The 18,037-nt window shown below is 40.7% G+C and overlaps 2 protein-coding genes across 11 annotated transcripts in view; one reads left to right on the top strand and one right to left on the bottom strand.

The window, feature by feature from the left end:
* The window catches only part of RERE (arginine-glutamic acid dipeptide repeats), a 466,287-nt gene that overhangs the window by 380,446 nt on the left and 67,804 nt on the right, over nucleotides 1–18,037 (bottom strand). Inside the window, exon 3 of one of the 10 annotated variants that reach the window (XM_063594915.1) lies at nucleotides 2,447–2,542. The exons of the other annotated variants lie outside the window; for them this stretch is intronic. The gene's annotated coding sequence lies outside the window, so the exon portion shown is untranslated. The remainder of the gene's footprint in view (nucleotides 1–2,446; nucleotides 2,543–18,037) is intronic. 10 annotated transcript variants of the gene reach the window in all.
* LOC134728650 (large ribosomal subunit protein uL30-like) lies at nucleotides 16,033–16,651 on the top strand. Its single transcript, XM_063594944.1, has one exon. It carries the CDS (start codon nucleotides 16,177–16,179, stop codon nucleotides 16,567–16,569), a length of 393 nt encoding a protein of 130 aa, XP_063451014.1. The 5' UTR covers nucleotides 16,033–16,176; the 3' UTR covers nucleotides 16,570–16,651.

Raw genomic sequence — 18,037 nt, 5'->3', positions numbered from 1 at the left:
TCAGACAGCACAAGGGGTGTACACAAACATGGGCTGACTTTGCAAGACCTCATCAGACAGCACAAGGGGTGCACACAAACATGGGCTGACTTTGCAAGACCTCATCTGGCAGCACAAGGGGTGCACACAGACATGGGCTGACTTTGCAAGACCTTGGATAAGTTACTTAATCTCCCTGCCTCGGTCTGCTCAACAGTAAAATGAAGGTAATTATACTACCAATATCATAGTTACTATAGGGAATTAATACATTAAAACATAAAAAACACTTAAAACAGGACATTGCCTAAGTGCTCAATAAATGTCAGCTATCATCATCATCTGCCATTGCATCTCTCATAACCCAGACTATTTCAAGCCATTATGAACTACTGGAATTTTCAAACTCACCAACACTGTTTTATGCTTTTGCACCTTAGAAAAGGGACTTTCTCTGTCTGGAATGGCCTTCCTTCACTTCTCTCTCAATTATCCTTCTCAACTTCCTTATATAGCCTTCTCTGATTTCCCTTTTACTTACCGCATCCCTCATAGACACACCTACAGAGAATATTTAAATTATTTATTATTTGCCTCTCCCACAAAATTGTATGCTTGATAATAATACTTGATATTTATTGTGTCAAGTACTGCGTGCCAGCCACTGTTTTATATTAAGCACTTTACTTAGACTAACTTAAACTTCTTAATAACTCATAATTATCCTGGTTTTATTGACAGTAAAATCTATAACATATATAAATAAAGAATAAGAATTCAAACCTTAGCTGTTTGGCTGCAATTTGTTACAATCTAAAATCTAAGGACTAGGAGGTGGAGATTTCTGACATGCTGAAAATATCAAGGAAGCAATTAAACCTTCCAGCAGTTAGCATAAGTGCACACAGTTTAAAAATTTATAATATATATGCATGGTACTGTAGGTGGGCTACCCCACACCCCCACTCATATCAGCTTCTTGCTTATACTTTCTGGAGATATTTCATGCATATACAGCATGCACACACATATATGTACATCTCTTTGTTACACAAATAGTAGTATACTTCATATAGCCTTCTGAGCCCATTTTTACTTCCTGTATCTTTGAGATTGTTCCGTGTCAGTCCATACAAAGTGCCTCATTCTTTTTCACTGCAGCAGAGAATTCCACCATATTCCATAATAATATGGTTTGGACTTGTGTCCCCACCCAAATCTCATGTCAAACTGTAATCCCCAGTGTTGGAGGTGGGGCCTGGTGGGAGGTGATTGGATCATGGGTCGGTTTCTCATGAATGGTTTAGCATCATCCCCTCGGTGCTAAGTTCTCATGAGATCTGGTTGTTTAAATTGTATAGCACCTTCCGCCTCTCTTCCTCCTACTCCAGCCATGTGAAGATGCCTGCTCCAGCTTTGCCTTCCACCGTGAGTAAAAGCTCCCTGAGGCCTCCCCAGCCTTGCTTCCTGTACAGCCTGCAGTACTGTGAGCTAACTAAACCTCTTTCCTTTATAAATTGCCCAGTCTTCAGTATTTACAGCAATGCAATAACAGACTATTATATTTACCATATTCAACCACTCTCCTATATTGTTTGTAGCCTTTTGTTGTAATATAAAATACTAAAGCAAAATCCTTATACACAAAGAAATGGATAGAGGATGATTCTACAGTAAATATGGTAAATGTATACGCTATAGCAAATATAGTAAAATGCAACTGTAGAATCTAAACGGTGAGTGCAGGGGTGCTCTCACTATCATAATTCCTGCAATTGTTCTGCATTTAAACCATCAGTTTGTTTGTTTGTTTGTTTGGAGACAGAGTCTTGCTCTGTTGCCCAGGCTGGAGTGCAGTGGCACAATCTTGGCTCACTGCAAGGTCCGCCTCCTGGGTTCATGCCATTCTCCTGCCTCAGCCTCTTGAGTAGCTGGGACTACAGGCGCCCGCCACCACGCCTGGCTAATTTTTTGTATTTTTTAGTAGAGACGGGGTTTCACCGTGTTAACCAGGATGGTCTCAATCTCCTGACCTCGTGATCCACCCACCTCGGCCTCCCAAAGTGCTTGGATTACAGGTGTGAGCCACCGCGCCCGGCCTATACTTGTTCTTAAAGTGAGCATCATGTTTTTCTTTCAACTTCTCAATAAATTGCTAATATGAAATATTTTATCAACTTCAAAACAATCCCCAAATTTCAAAAATATAATAATCTTGGAATGTTTGTTACCCTTGGCTTATATCATAAAAGAACAGAGGAGGCAATTATCAGAAGAGTCACATTTCAACTTCCATCATTTTACCCAAGGGACAGTCAAGTAAAGTAAAACTGCCCTGAGTGTCTTATTTTCTTGGGTCTCTCAACACTCTTTTAGGCAAACACTTGGTCTTCACCAAGAACAAAGAGTTATAGGTGTCTGTTACCTCTAGGAGAAGCAAGGGAGAAAAAAAAAAAAAAACTAAAACCTTTGGAGAGTCACTGTTTGACATCTTCCTTCTCAGCTTCCTTCTTATATAATTCCCAGGAGTCCTAGCCAATAAAGAATGGTTTAACTCTTCTTTCTGAAAAAAACAAATGATTATCTTTCTTTAGAAAATGTATTCCTCTTTCCTCTGAAGACTCAGAAGCAGACCTTTCAGGAGAATTTCTGGATTAGAGTGTGCCATTTCAGCCAAGGGACTTCCTCTACCAGGGTCCAAAGATAACACATTCTAATGAATGCTTGCTGGACTGTTTCCTTTTTTTTTTTTTTTGACAATTTGAAGGTCTTCAATGAAAGCATGCCAGTATTACCACAGACTTATCTCAGGGCAGTGCTTTGGTAAACCAAATTCAGAAGCTTTAGAAAAGACTAGAAACTAATAAGTCAGCTATACATCCACTTAGAGTTTGCCAGACAGAGAAAAAGGAAAATAACATTCCAGTCACAAAGAATAAATCACAGAGGGCTTTAAGGCTTAATTGCCACGTTTTCCCTCCAAAAGAATCAAAAGTTTATCACACTTGTTTCCTAAATCTCCAAAAATGTGAGTTATTGAGAGAAGAGTCATACAATTTTTAGGAATTTCCATTTCTTCCGTTGTCGAACCTTTGAAAAACAATTGCAAGTTGAAGAGAACTCACATGACCCAGAAACTGTTCTGAGCTCTATCAATGTTCAGGAAGCAGAATTTTTTTTTTTTAACTTTTTAAACTCTTTTTGTAGAGACAGGATTTCCCTATGTTGCCTAGGCTGGTCTCCAACTCCTGGGCTCAAGTGATCCTCCTGCCTTGGCCTCCCAAAGTGCTAAGATAACAGGTGTGAGCCATCACACGTGGCTGGAAAAAAATGTTTTCATCCAGAGAGTAAAACTCAATGAAGTGGGACAGCACGCAGTACATTTCAACTTTCCCCTCTTAAAGATTTCAGCCTACACACTCCAATTTCACACTCAATGAAAGCTTAAGCAAAATGTTAGCATAAATCAAAGTTTTAAATCATTTTAGATTGTTAACTAGCAAATGTCCTGCAGAAATTTTAAAACTCACTAAATAAATTATAAATCTAGTTATGAGAACAAAGCACACTGTGGAATATAAGGATGCAGAATAAACAGCTATTCAGAAAGTGTGTCCAATTTTTTTCCCACCCCTAAGTCAAGAGGCAAACCATGACCCCGCTGTGGGACTGGGCTGTCAAGCACTCTCCCTCCTCTGCTAACGCTGTTCCCTCTGTTCAGAAGACCTTCCCTGCCCTCTCTTCATGGGGCAAACCTACACCTCTCCTCCAAGATCCAGCTGAGCCTTTACCTCCTCTGTGGCCCCTGATCAGAATCCCCAAGGCAGAAGTTTTTGGAGCTTTATTCGTGCCTTTCTTTTGTTGTTGTTCTTTTTTTTATTTTTTTGAGATGGAGTCTCGCTCTGTCACTCAGGCTGGAGTGCAGTGGTGTGAACTTGGCTCACTGCAACCTCTGCCTCCCTGGTTCAAGTGATTCTCCTGGGCTGGTCTCAAACTCCTGACCTCAAACAATCCTCCTGCCTCAGCCTCCCAAAGTGCTGGGATTACAGGCATGAGCCACCACACCCAGCCTATTCACGCCTTTCTGACACCTACCACTCACTATAACACACTTAACAAGCCTCTTCCCATTCCCCACCCATCAAGGCAGAGCCTGCAGCCCTGGTCATCCTCTATCCCTGTCACCCACCACATTGCCCAGCAGACAACAGCACAGTCAGTAGTCCCATTTACTAAGGACTTATGTGCCAGACATTATGCTCAGTGCTTTATATAATATCAACTCATTTCACCTTCACAAAAACCATATGAATAATATAATAATAAACTATAGTATCCCTCCAATCAGTCTTCCCCAGCCTCCTTAGGAGGTTCCTTTTCATGTGAACAGGCTGTAACCTACAGGACTCTATCCTGACCATACTGTCATCTTGTTCCTCACACTCTTCCTGGGCAATCTCCAATCCAGGTCTTTGGAGCTCATTCCAAACCCATATAGGACAGGCACTTGGATATCTGAGTGTTCTGCACTTAAAATTGGTCATGTCCCAAACTCTGTCCATCTCTCTCCCCAAATATGCTCTCTCTTTATGATTCTAACAGAACACTCTATGTCCAGTCATAGCCTAAGTCCAATCAGGAGAAAGAAACTACATGGTAATTTGAACAAGGGAAGATAAAAAATCATTAACTATAACAAGAGATTAATGAGAAGCTGGCAAATAAGACCTTGAAAGAACACAGCAATAGCTGACATAAAATATAGTAGCAAATATAATATTATGTAACACAACATATAATTGCCACCACCCTTAAGGCTGAGACAGAGCACCCAAGAAAGAGTTCCCCCAACTCTAGGGCTGAGATCCAGACCTTGCTGGAGGGGGCTCATACCTGACAGAACTTCAGGCAATCCACTCTGTGAAATTTGCCAGAAATCAGTCCTCTAGAATGCCAAGGAAAGCTGTTTGTGGGGGAGTGTCTCAGTGGACGTACTCTGCTACCTGGGCAGCAGGAGAGCTGCTGGTCACTAAGAGCTGCAAATGCCTGAGCACTGAAGAAACACCATGTGCCACACTGGCCTCTCTTGGAACCAGCAAGTAAATCTCTTTCCTCCTCAATGTCTCTCCAGCACCCTCTACTGACAAAACTAAACATCGTGCCAGCTGGCGGAGGAAAAGCAAAAGGCCCAGATTCATTTTCACAGAGCAAGCAATGAAGGACATACTTCGAGGTGAGAAGCAATAAATCAATAACTGACACAAGCACACAATCATCTATCAGTTGTCCAAGCCCAAAACCTAGAGGCATCCTTGATTTTTCCTCCAGTCATCAAGTCCCACAGGTCCTACCTTCTAAGTATTTATTAAATCCATCTACTTCACTCCATTATGATTAATGTTAATAATACTGATATATTAATTATATTATATAATTAATAATATATTATTGTTAATAATAGTGTTAATCCCCCCGTCCAGTTTTACTTGCTTGCTTTTTTTATTCTGTTTTGCCTCTGGGCCACTGCACATGGGTTTCCTCTGCCCAGAACAGCCTTCCTTCTTTCCCCTATTGCCATATCCACTTTTTGGTTAGCTGATTCTTCATCATTCTTCAGCTCTCAACTCTCTTGCTCCAAGTCACTTGCCCCTGCTAAGTACACCCAATAGAATCCTCTTCTTCCCCACTAAGAACACTTACCACACATTATTGTACAATCACATGTTGCTTAACAATGGATATATGTTCATCCTTGTGTGAACATGATAGAGTGTAGTTACACAAGCCTAGATGATACCCTATAGCCTACTGCTCCTAGACTACAAACCTGTATAGCATGTTACAGCACTGAATACTGTAAACAACTGTAACACAATGGTACATCTGTCTAGGGCACTTACCCCATGAATGCAGCTCACTGGAAGTTGCTCTGGGTGAGTCAGTGAGTCAGTGGTGAGTAAATGTGAAGGCCTAGGACATTACTATACACCACTGTGAACTTTATAAACACTGCGTGCTTAGGTTACACTAAATTCTTCTTTTAAATATTATTTTTTCTTCAATAACAAATCAGCCTTAGTTTACTGTAACTTTTTTACTTTATAAACCATTTTTAAAACTTTTTGACTCTTAACAACTCAGCTTAAAACACAACACGAATACATTGTGCAGCTCTACAAAGGTATTTTATTTTTATAATCTTATTTTATAAGCTTTATTCTATTTTTAAATTTTTTAACTTTTTTAATGTTTTTGTTGAAAACTAACACACACACATTAGCCTAGGCATACACAGGGTGAGGATCATCACTACTGCTCTTGCACCGCCACATGTTGGACCAATGGAAGATCTCCAGGGTCAATAATATACATGGAGCTGTCATCTCCTATAATAACAATGCCTTCTTCTGGAATACCTCTTCCAGAATAGCTGGAGGCTATTTTACAGTGAATTATTTTATATGTAAGTAGAGGACGTACACTCTAAAATAATGATAAAAAGTACACTATAGTAAATACTTAACCAGTAAAACAATCATTTATAATCACTATCAAGTATTACGTACTGTCCATGATTGAACGTGCTATATTTCATATGACCGGCAGCATATTAGGTCTGCTTACACCAGCATCACCACACACACGAGTAATATACTGGGCTACAACCTTATACCACATACAATGTAACTAAGCAACAGGAAATTTTCGCCTCCATTATAATCTCATGGAACCACTGTCATATATTTGGTGTGGTCCACCACTGCCCAGAATTTCTTTACACAGCAGATGACCATAATTCCTTATTAACTAACTCTCATCATTCATACTTTTACCTCTATGAAGGCAAGAAAAATTTCTTCATCACTGAATCCCAAAGAGTTAGCAAGACGTCTAGAACAAAGCAGACACTCAGTATCAGCTCAGTTAATGGATGTTGAATGAAGGGGGGTGACATGGTTAGGCATTGTGTCCCCACCCAAATCTCATCCTGAATTGTAAACCCCATAATCCTCATAATCCCCACATGTCAAGAGAGAGACCAGGTGGAGGTAACTGAATCGTGGAGCCAGTTTCTCCCATGCTGTTCTCGTGATGGTCAGTGAGTTCTCATAAGATCCGATCTGATGGTTTTATAAGGGGCTCTTCCCCACTTCGCTCAGCACTCACTCTGTCCTGCCACCCTGTGAAGAAGATGCCTTGCTTTCCCTTCACCTTCCACCATGATTGTAAGTTTCCTGGGGCCTCCCCAGCATTGTGGAACTGTGAGTCAATTAAACCTATTTCCTTTATAAATTACCCAGTCTTAGACACTTCTTTATAGCAGCAAGAACAGACTAATACAAGGGGAAGCATTTTATGAAGCAAATAACAACTTAAAAGGAGAAAATTTTGGCTTTGAGATTATATCTGATATGTTGATCAGCGTACATGCAATAAAATTACTACACATATATAACTCTAAGGATAAGGAGACAATGCCTTTGTCTCATGCCTAACAATTAAGATACAGTAAAATATAAAGTCTATTCCTCAAAAGAAAAAGAACTAATACAACCAGCTGGCAATATGAATTTATATGATTTCAGTATATTGTATGCAGATGAGGAAAAAGACTGTTAGTTTTCAAGGTGAACAGTGCCATCCCAGTGTAGTACGTATATATCAAAGGATTCTGTTTATTTACACCCAATAATGAAAATCAAATATTACAACATGACATTCCATTGCACACCATGCTTCTATGGTAGAAAATCAATACATCCTATTTGTTTTCAGTAACTTGTTTACCCAACCACAGTTCCAGAGTCATTATGCAATGCAAACAGTCTTCTAAAGCACTCTGACCCATATGAAATAAAAACTAGGTCCTCTCTGACACTCCCAAAGGGAATATCTCTCTGGCTAACTCCAGGAATTTGCTCAGGGATATATGGAGCAAAGATTGTAGAGCTGAATCGGTATATAAAGTTACTCTGACACTCTGGGAGGAAATTTAGCCAAATCCGTAATAGTGAGTAGCAATCTCATCCACTCAATGGCCAGGGGAAATATATTCAGGACTAGAACTCACACAAGCCAAAGCACTAAAATACACAAAGTACAACCACCAGCAGTGCTGGCTCACACCTGCGATCCCAGCGCTTTGGGAGGCCGAGGCAGGCAGATCACTCAAGCCCAGGAGTTCAAGACCAGCCTAGGCAACATGGCAAAACCCTGTCTCTACAAAACTTACAAAAATTAGCCAGGCATGAAGGCTAAAATTAGCCAGGCATGATGGTTAAAAATTAGCCAGGCGTGATGGGGTGTCCCTGTAGTCCCAGCTACTCAAGAGGCTGAGGTGGGAGGATCACCTGAACCTGGGAGGTTGAGGCTACACTGAGCTGTGATCATGCCACTACATTCCAGCCTGGGTGACAGAGTGAGATCCTGTCTCAAAAAAAAAAAAGTATAATCTTGAAGATTTAAGCTTTTTTGTTGTTATTGCTTATTTATATCATTCTCACAGTCTAAAGGGGGGAAAAACTTAGGATACAAACAGACGTTATTTCAGCAACTCAATCATTGTTTAATCCTCGAGACATATTGTGGACAACTGTATTATAGAATTTAAAAGTGTGTGAGTTTATTACACACTTGTTTAAAAAAGACATAATAAGTATGCAGTCTATTCGAGCTGGGCACAGTGGCTCACACCTATAATCCCAGCACTTTGGGAGGCTAACATGGGAAGACTGCTTGAGGCCAGGAGTTTGAGACCAACCTGGGCAACAAGGCAAGACCCCATCTCTACAAAAAAATTTTAAAAATTAGCCAGGTACAGGGGCGCGTGCCTGTAGTCCTATCTTCTTCTTTTTTTTTTTTTTTTTTTGAGACAAAGTCTCACTCTGTCATCCAGGCTGGAATGCAGTAGTAGAATTTGGGCTTACTGAAACCACTGCCTCCCAGGCTCAAGCAATCCTCCCACCTCAGCCTCCCGAGTAGCTGGGACTACAGGCTAATTTTTTTTTTTTTTTTTTTTTTTTTTTTTTTGTAGAGACGGGGTTTCACCATGTTGGCCAGGCTGGTCCCAAACTCCTGGCCCCAAGGAATCCTCGGCCTCCCAAAGTGCTGGGATTACAGGCGTGAACCACCGCACCCAGCCACACTTGGCCATTTTTAAACTATTTTTATTCCAACTGATATATATTTCATCTTCTATAACATGTCTCAGTATAGACATGCATAGTCTAATCAAGAAAATCTTGTCAATAAAATGAAACTTAACAAGGGCCTTGGGGATATTCTCTCTACCAAGACTGATCTTTCCTTTACTTCTACAGGGCTCAGTCCCTCACTTATTTGCTAAAATGTCACCTTTCCCCAGTTATTCTTTAGGCCCACCATGACCACTTACTCCCTCAGCCAAATCTCAGCTTGCCATTTCCCCTGTGCCTGCTTGACTTTTCTCCAGAGCACTTTTCACCATCAAATCTTTACTTATTTGTATATTACTGTCTGTTTTCTCCCACTAGAATATTTTCTCCATGAATTAAGGAATATTTGGGTTTGTTTCACTTGCTGCTGCTTCCTCAGCACTTAGAACTGTGTGTTGAAGCACAGTAGGTGCTCAATAAATAGTGGTTGAATGAAAGAAAATAGACAGTCCCAGAAATTAATCTTAATACTGATGCTGTGAAATGAAAAGCTCTCAAAGTGGGAGTGGACATACTTTTAAGAGATGATTCCCTTTCATTTAACTTAAAGCCCAAAGGACTTTTCAAAATGAAATTGTTATTCCAACTACACCCAAAAATCATTAAGGCTGCCCCTGGGTGCTCACGTACATTTTAACAAAAAGCAAGGAATTCTATGTCCTGCTAAAGCAATGGAAAAACCCTGATGTAGAAAATGTAAACTGCTTAAGTTCCATATGTGGGTAGTAACGATTTTACACCACACCACTTATAACATTATGAGTGTCACACTAACCACAGGGAGAATTCCGTTTCACCTTTGTTTTTCCACATACATGTCCTCTAATAATACAACTCTTCACAAACACTGTATTAGCTGCATTCTTAAACACGCCTACTATCTAAAACATACACAGCAATGTAACTGATGGGTACATTCTCAATCAGGTAATTTTGATAGAAAAAGTATACCAACCAGTGTGCCATTTGACCATTAAAACAATAGGAAAGACAGAACTGATCTAAATAGCTCATAATATGGTCTAAAAGAGATGACCCTCAAACTTTAGCGATAAAATAAGAAAACACAGAAATAGAGGTGTTAATCAGTTAACAGAAGTCAGTAAGCTAAAACGTACAAAGTTCTACACTGCATTTTGTGGTAAGAGACAAATAAAATATATGTTCCCCATACAAAAAGACTTCTTAAATCTATTAAGATGGAATAAATAGTATGTACAGGATAATGGAGACAAATGCCCATAGTCTAAAATGGAAAACTTCAAAATCACCTAGACCCAAGAAAACAAAAATCACATATTAGGACAATTTGATTTTCCCATGACATGCGTGGCGCTGTAGATGCAGTTTATCCTACCTCCAGTCAAGTGGGTCCATGAATAGAAACTCTCAGGTATAAACCACTCCTCTACCACTTCACCCCAGGGCATTCTAGTGACTTCCATGGTGATTTGGTTTGGCTGTATCCTCACCCAAATCTCATCTTGAATTGTAATCCCCATAATCCCCACGTGTCTAGGGAGAGGCCTGGCAGGAGGTGATTGGATCACAGGGCAGTTTCCCCCATGATGTTCTAGAGATGGTGAGTGCTCAGGAGATCTGAGGGATTTATAAGGGGCTCTTCCTCCTTTGCTCCTCACTCGTTCGTGCCACCTTGTGAAGGTGCCTGCTTTGCCTTTTGCCATGATTGTAAGTTTCCTGAGGCCTCTCCAGCTACATAGAATTGGGAGTCAATTAAACCTCTTTTCTTTATAAATTAAACAGGCTCAGGTATTTCTTTATAGCAGTGCAAAGACAGACTAATACACATGGTTACGTTTCTCTCAACTACTGACACTTGGCATGTCCAGCTATTATAATTTCATTTCTATCTCCCAAATGTTTTCCATCTGTCCCATTCCATTCCAGACCACCGTTGGCCTAGGTTCAGCTGTCATGATCGCCTGGCTAAACTGCAAAAGGAGGTGCGATGAGATTATACTCCTGCTTAAAACTTCTACAGGATTCCACGGTTCACTGAATGAAGTCTAAACTCCTTAATACTCTAATATACGGATTGGACCTCTGTCCTCAGCCCCTTCTCCTCCAGGCTCAAACCTCCATGTCTTGGCATACATACTTTTCCACCCCCTAACATATATTCCCTTTCTTTTATGTTTTAAAACATCTTTCTTACCGGTCGTGAACGGTGGCTCACACCTGTAATACTAGCACTTTGGGAGGCTGTGGTAGGAGAATCGCTTGAGCCCAGGAATTCAAGACCAGCCTAGGCAACACAGGCAGATCTTATCTTTACAAAAATTAAAAATTAGCCAAGCATGGCAGCACATGCCTGTGGTCCCAGCTACTCGAGAGGCTGAAGCAGGATTGCTTGAACCCAGGAAGTTGAGGCTGCAGTGAGCCATGATCCTGCCACTGCACTGCAGCCTGGGCTGCTGAGCAAGAGCCTATCTCAAAACAAAACCAAATAAAATTTCTCTTACTTTTGAAAGGCCCAGTTTAAATGTAACCTCTGTGAAAATTTCTTTGATCCTCACAATCAGAATTATTTGTTGCCTTCAGGGTATTGCCAAAGTACTCTGTTTATATCTCTGTTCAAAGAGATTGTATCTATGTTAACGTAAATCATAGTCTCATGATAGCTTTTGTCTGTTTAACAAAGCACCCTCCTTACTCACTTTACTCTAGGGAACTACCACTTCATATGGGGACCTAATAACATGTAGTTTGGGTGGATCCAGGGTTGCTCACCATACTAAATCCTCCTGGCCACCATGACTTGTTCAAGAATGGACCCATGTCTCAGTAAGAACCACTGAGAACCCTCCCCATAACTTCTGCTAGAACCACCAGAAGAAGAAAAAAAATACAAAGCCTATTTTATAATAAATTTGAATATCTCATGTAACTTATTGAATACAGAAAGTGAAAAACAAAATGGTTATATGGTACTCAAAGTATGGTTTCTATTGACTGTGTATCATTTTTGCACCATCATAAACTTACAAAATTCTAAGTCAAAGAATCATAAGTCAGAGACTACACTGACATACAAGTCATGATCGTGGTCTGACTTACATTACAATTAATTGTACTCAGGGCCAAAGAAACAGTTATAAGAGGACACCTGGCAGATAAGAGAAACAGCAAGAAGGCCTGTGTGGCTGGGGCAAGCAAGTGTGGGAGCATGTATTGGGGGGGGGGGGGCAGTGAGAGAGAAGGAGGGCAGGCAGGGGAGGGAGGGGAGAGAGAAGAGAGATGGGGGAACAAAAAAGAGAGAGAGAGAAAGGGAGAGGGAGAGAGAGACAGAGCCAGACAGACAGACACCCCAAGATGGCATTGTGAAAGGTCAAGCTATTGCAAAGTCCCAAGCAGAAGAGGGACAGGATCTGACTTAACTTTCTTTTTTGTTTTTTGAGACGGAGTCTCGCTCTGTCGCCCAGGCTGGAGCGATCTTGGCTCACTGCAAGCTCCGCCTCCCGGGTCCACGCCATTCTCCTGCCTCAGCCTCCCGAGTAGCTGGGACTACAGGGGCCCACCACCACACCCAGCTAATTTTTTGTATTTTTAGTAGAGACGGGGTTTCACCATGTTAACCTGGATGGTCTCGATCTCCTGACCTCGTGATCTGACCACCTCGGCCTCCCAAAGTGCTGGGATTACAGGCATGAGCCACCGCGCCCAGCCCTGACTTAACTTTTAAAAGGATCCTTAGGCTTGCTGTGTTGTGAAAACAAATGGCATGGGGGTGGGCATGGAAGTGGGAGGTGGGCAGGGAGAACAAGACCTGTTAAGAACCTGCTAGGGTAACCAGGCCAGAGGTGATGAAGGCTCAAAGAAAGTTTTGTCCAATTTTTTTTTTAAACACCCTAATTTTTTTTGCTACCAATTACAACTTTGGAAAGACAGATAAATCAACACATGATATTCATACTTGATTTACTGAGTATCTACTATATTTAAGACACTCTAAATATTACCTTATCTAGTTACAAAACTATCTTCCTAAACTCAAAGCCCATATGCAAACGGTGAACTGGAATTCTCTAACTAAATATCCCATACACATTTTACCCCCAAAACCTAATCCTCCTTTACTCTCTAATCTGATTATCTCATTAATATTACTTCCTAGCCTAGTTGTTACTAAAGATAATAAGAGAGTAGGTATATTTGAGACAGAGCTTTGCTCTGTCGCCCGCGCTGGAGTACAATGGCACAATCCCGGCTCACTGCCGAGAACTCCGCCTCCCGGGTTCAAGTAATTCTCCTGCCTCAGCCTCCCGAGTAGCTAGGATTACAGGTGCATGCCACCACACCCAGCTAATTTTTGTATTTATTTTAGTAGAGATGGGGTTTCACCATGTTGGCTAGCCTGGTCTCGAACTCCTGACCTCAAGTGATCCGCCCACCTCAGCCTCCCAAAGTGCTGGGATTACAAGCGTGAGCCACCACACCCAGCCATAACTTTCTATATTACTTAAGTAGTTGTATACAACTACACATAATTTCGTCTAAAGTTCAAGACAATTCTGGGAGAGAAACACCCTTATTTACCTCTACCATTTTACAGATAACGAAACTAAGCTCAGAAAAATGCAGTAACTTGCCAGAAGTTATTATGCTGGTAAATAGTGGAGCTGAGACTCAAACGTGGGATTCTAACTCATCCACAATCACTTCAGTCAGAAACGTGGGAATTATCTTAGACTCTTCTCTCAGCCCCACACCAGATGCCCTCTGTCATTCACTCTCACACCATCACTATCTTAGTTCAGAGCTTCCCATCTCTAAACTCAGTTACCACAATAGGCTCACAGGTTACGTTGCTGTATCTTGTATAACCCTCCCCTTCCATCCATTCTCCATACTATTATCAGATACTCTCTTCAGTTCCAAACACAAGCTTTGTGCTCCAATGCAAGTATATGGTTAGGAAACCTACAGATTATGGAAACAGAGCCAAAAGTGTCAAGAGCTTTCTTCATCAGTATGCATGCATTAATTCCAGCACCAGCAACTTACCAAGCAATTTTTGGCAGCATCGCAACTTCAAGATTCTCATTAATATCGCCAAGTACGAAAAACCTGGTGATTGCTCAATTTCTCCTTTTGTCTTTCTTCCCAACCCCAAAGGTGTGGACTTTAAGCATTTCAAGGACCTCATCAGACCTAGTCCCACCTTCCTAAATTACTCCTTTCTTTTCTTATCCAATCAAAACTGCCATTCCTAGAAGGCCCAAATAGGTCTTAAGTGTTCATAATGAGGTATCAGAACATACATATTTTAAAAAGAGGAGCTAATTAAATAAGTGGGTCTCTATTCTGGCATTTCATAGGCATGGGGGACAGTGATGATGGTAATAATGGCTAACATTTATCAAGATCTCGGTAAGCTGTGTGTCAGGTACTGTTTTACTTGCTTTACAAGCATTTAATTATCTGTTCCTTTAATCATCAGAACTACTCCATGAAGTGGGTATAATTATTATTATTATCACAATTTTTGGATAAAGAATTGAAGAGCTGGAGGAGTTAAGTAACATGTCCAAGGTCACCCAATCAGTAAGAGGTGCCAGCGCTCCTAACCACCTCATGCTAACAACTTCACTATAATGGTAGACTCCAATAGAGATATGTGAAGGAGATCATTGTGAGCTTATTCGTTCATTTTTAAAATATTTCTTGGGAGTTTACTATATTCTGAGAATTATTCCTGCCACTGGGAATTTAATTGTAGATAATGCTTTTATGGAACTCACAAGAAAGGCACCAAAAAATACATAAGCAAAAATGAAAACAACACAATTTTGCTCTGGAAAAAAAAAAAAGGATAAGTTGATGTAGAGTAATGCGCTACTTTAGACTGGAAGCCAGGGAGGGCCTCCCTAAGGAATAATATTGAAATGCGATCTAAATTATAAGATGAAGCAAAGAAAAAAACCTGATGGAACCGCACTGAGGCAATTATGATGAATGCAATACACCTAGGTAAGAGTTAGTTAGTTAGTTCCTAAAACAACAGAAAGGACAGGAGGCCATTGTGACTGATGCTAAGGGAGCAAGTGGAGAGTGGTCAGAGTTATATCAGAGACTCAGAAGTGTCAACTATGCTGGCACACAGCCATGGAGGAAAAAAAATCTGTATTTTACTCCCAGCAGAATGAGAATCTGGAGGGTTTTAAGGAAGAGAATGAGGTGATCTATGTTTCTGAAAAAGCAATTCCACTCCTCCAACTCTGTGTAAAGAATGAACTACAGGCCAGGCACAGTGGCTCACACCAGTAATCCCAGCACTTTGGGAGGCCGAGGCGAGTGGGTAACTTGAGGCCAAGAGTTCGAGACCAAGCTGGCCCACACAGCGAAACCTCATCTCTACTAAAAATACAAAAATTAACCAGGCGTGGTGGCGGGCACCTGTAATCTCAGCTACCCGGGAGGCTAAGACATGAGAATCGCTTGAACGCAGAGGCCGAGGTTACAGTGAGCCAAGATTATGCCACTGTACTCCAGCCTGGGTGACAGAACAAGCCTCTGTTTCAAAAAAAAAAAAAAAGAATGGATTATAGAGTGATGAAAGTGGAAGACTGGAGAGGAATTAGGAGACTGTTACTTCTAGAACCATGCCTGGCACGTAGTCAGTAGTCAATGTGTTCAATAAATGAATGCTTCAATATCAAGGTAACGGAAGATGAGGGCTAAGACTTGGGTGGTAAAGTGCTACATGTAGAAACCATTCTGCCTCATTCAACATCTGTGAGTGTCACAAACCCAGTAGTCTTTTAAAAACCAGTAGCCTCTTTTTCCGGCTGGAACCATGGAGGGTGTTGAAGAGAAGAAGGTGGTTCCTGCTGTGCCAGAAACCCTTAAGAAAAAGCAAAGGAATTTCACAGAGCTGAAGATCAAGCTCCTGAGAAAGAAGTCTGCCCAAAACATGCTTTGAAAGGCAAGGAAGAAGCTTATTTATGAAAAAGCAAAGCACTATCACAAGGAATACAGGCAGATGTACAGAACTGAAATTCGAATGGCAAGGATGGCAAGAAAAGCTGGCAACTTCTGTGTACCTGCAGAACCCAAATTGGCCTTTGTCATCAGGACCAGAGGTATCAATGGTGTGAGCCCAGAGGTCCGAAAGGTGTTGCAGCTTCTTCGCCTTTATCAAATCTTCAGTGGAACCTTTGTGAAGCTCAACAAGGCTTCAATTAACATGCTGAGGATTGTAGAGCCATATATTACATGGGGGAACCCAAATCTGAAGTCAGTAAATGAACTAATCTACAAGCATAGTTATGGCAAAATCAATAAGCAAATTGCTTTGACAGATAACGCTTTGATTGCTCTATCTCTTGGTAAATATGGCATCATCTGCATAGAGGATCCGATTCATGAGATCTAAACTATTGGAAAATGCTTCAAGGAAGCAAATAACTTCCTGTGGCCCTTCAAATTATCTTCTCCATGAGGCGGAATGAAGAAAACCTTGACTATCTACAATATAAGCTGCTCTAAAGTGCTTGAAACATCTGAGCACACTTCCCAAAACAGGTAGTGTTCTGTTGCCCATCACGACAATCTCTCAATAACTCTGAAACATACTTATTCAAGCAGCCCCCATTTACAAACATCCACCAACCCTACCTCTGCCAGCCCCGCTACTGGAAAAAACACTTAGGACATGCCAGGGATTATGCCAAGCACTTTGCATCTAGTCTCTCATTTGCTCCTTACTACACTCTATGAGTCTAATATCTCCAAATAAATAGCAACCTGTAGTAACAAAGGCAATATTCTTATAAGAATCATGTTTTTAATACCTGGCACCTATGGGAAAACCTCTCTGATGGAAGAATTTAAGAGGAGGGTGGAAGGGAGCAAATTCCATTTCTTCCAGAGTTACTAAACTACACCGAAGTCAAACTTATGCTACCCAGTTAGTTTTGCTCTGATGATCCTCTCTGCACTGACAGGTGAAAGCACATGCAGAACATGCATGGCTTATTATTCTGAAAAGTCCAAAATACTGCGCTTATTCCTATAGCAACTCGGAGGCTAAACAGAGACCCAGTGTTAACTTCATACAGACGTCCTCAGAGAAGCCCTTCCTTTGCAGTTTTATGTTCTTTATAATTATACCAAATCTTTAGCTCAGAATCCCTTTCACTTTAAAAAAAAAAAAAAAAAAGAACTTACATTATCATCTAGTTATATATGCAAGGCACCAAAGAAACAACAACAACAAAGTAAATATGGAAAAAGACTTGATTCTAAGAAGTCATAATAGAATTTTCAGCACTTGACTCTAGTACGGGAACTGTCCCCAAATAACTGTTTTAAGATTGCAAAAAAAAAAAAAGATCAGTTCAATATAATAATAGTTAAAACTTAACACAGCTCTTTATGTGGCAGGCACTAATCTAGAATAACCCATTTAACCTTCATAACGGCCATTCAAGGGCCACTATTATTATCCCCATTTTACAGACAGCAAAAAGATACAGAGGCTAAGTAACTTGCCAGTGAAGTGGTAGGGACAGGATTTGCCTTGCGTGTCTGTGTTCTTATACACCACATGCTGCTACTCTTCAAATGGAAAAAAAAAAAATTCACTATCACCCAGAAGGCGATCATACGATGATGAATTTTGACTTTGCTTTTTATTTCTAATCCTTCATCATAAAAGAAACACTTCCTTTGCAGTTTCATATTCTTGTACTAAAGCATAGCTTAGGAACATTTTCATTTAAAAAAAGAAAAAAAATACTCCCAGTATCATCTAGTAGTTATAAGAGATACGGAAGGCATTAAACTACATTATTCCTATAATCCTTACAAGAGAAATTCAGGTTCAGAGAAGAGACTATCAA

The sequence above is a fragment of the Pan paniscus genome, chromosome 1, assembly GCF_029289425.2.
Source record: "Pan paniscus chromosome 1, NHGRI_mPanPan1-v2.0_pri, whole genome shotgun sequence".
NCBI lineage: Eukaryota > Metazoa > Chordata > Mammalia > Primates > Hominidae > Pan > Pan paniscus.
The sequence above is the reverse complement of the archived record's forward strand: the minus strand, read 5'-3'. Positions and strand labels throughout refer to the sequence as shown.

Bases quoted from the DNA above. Each gene is read 5' to 3' on its own strand.
- LOC134728650 (XM_063594944.1), top strand. From the start codon at position 16,177: ATGTACAGAACTGAAATTCGAATGGCAAGGATGGCAAGAAAAGCTGGC.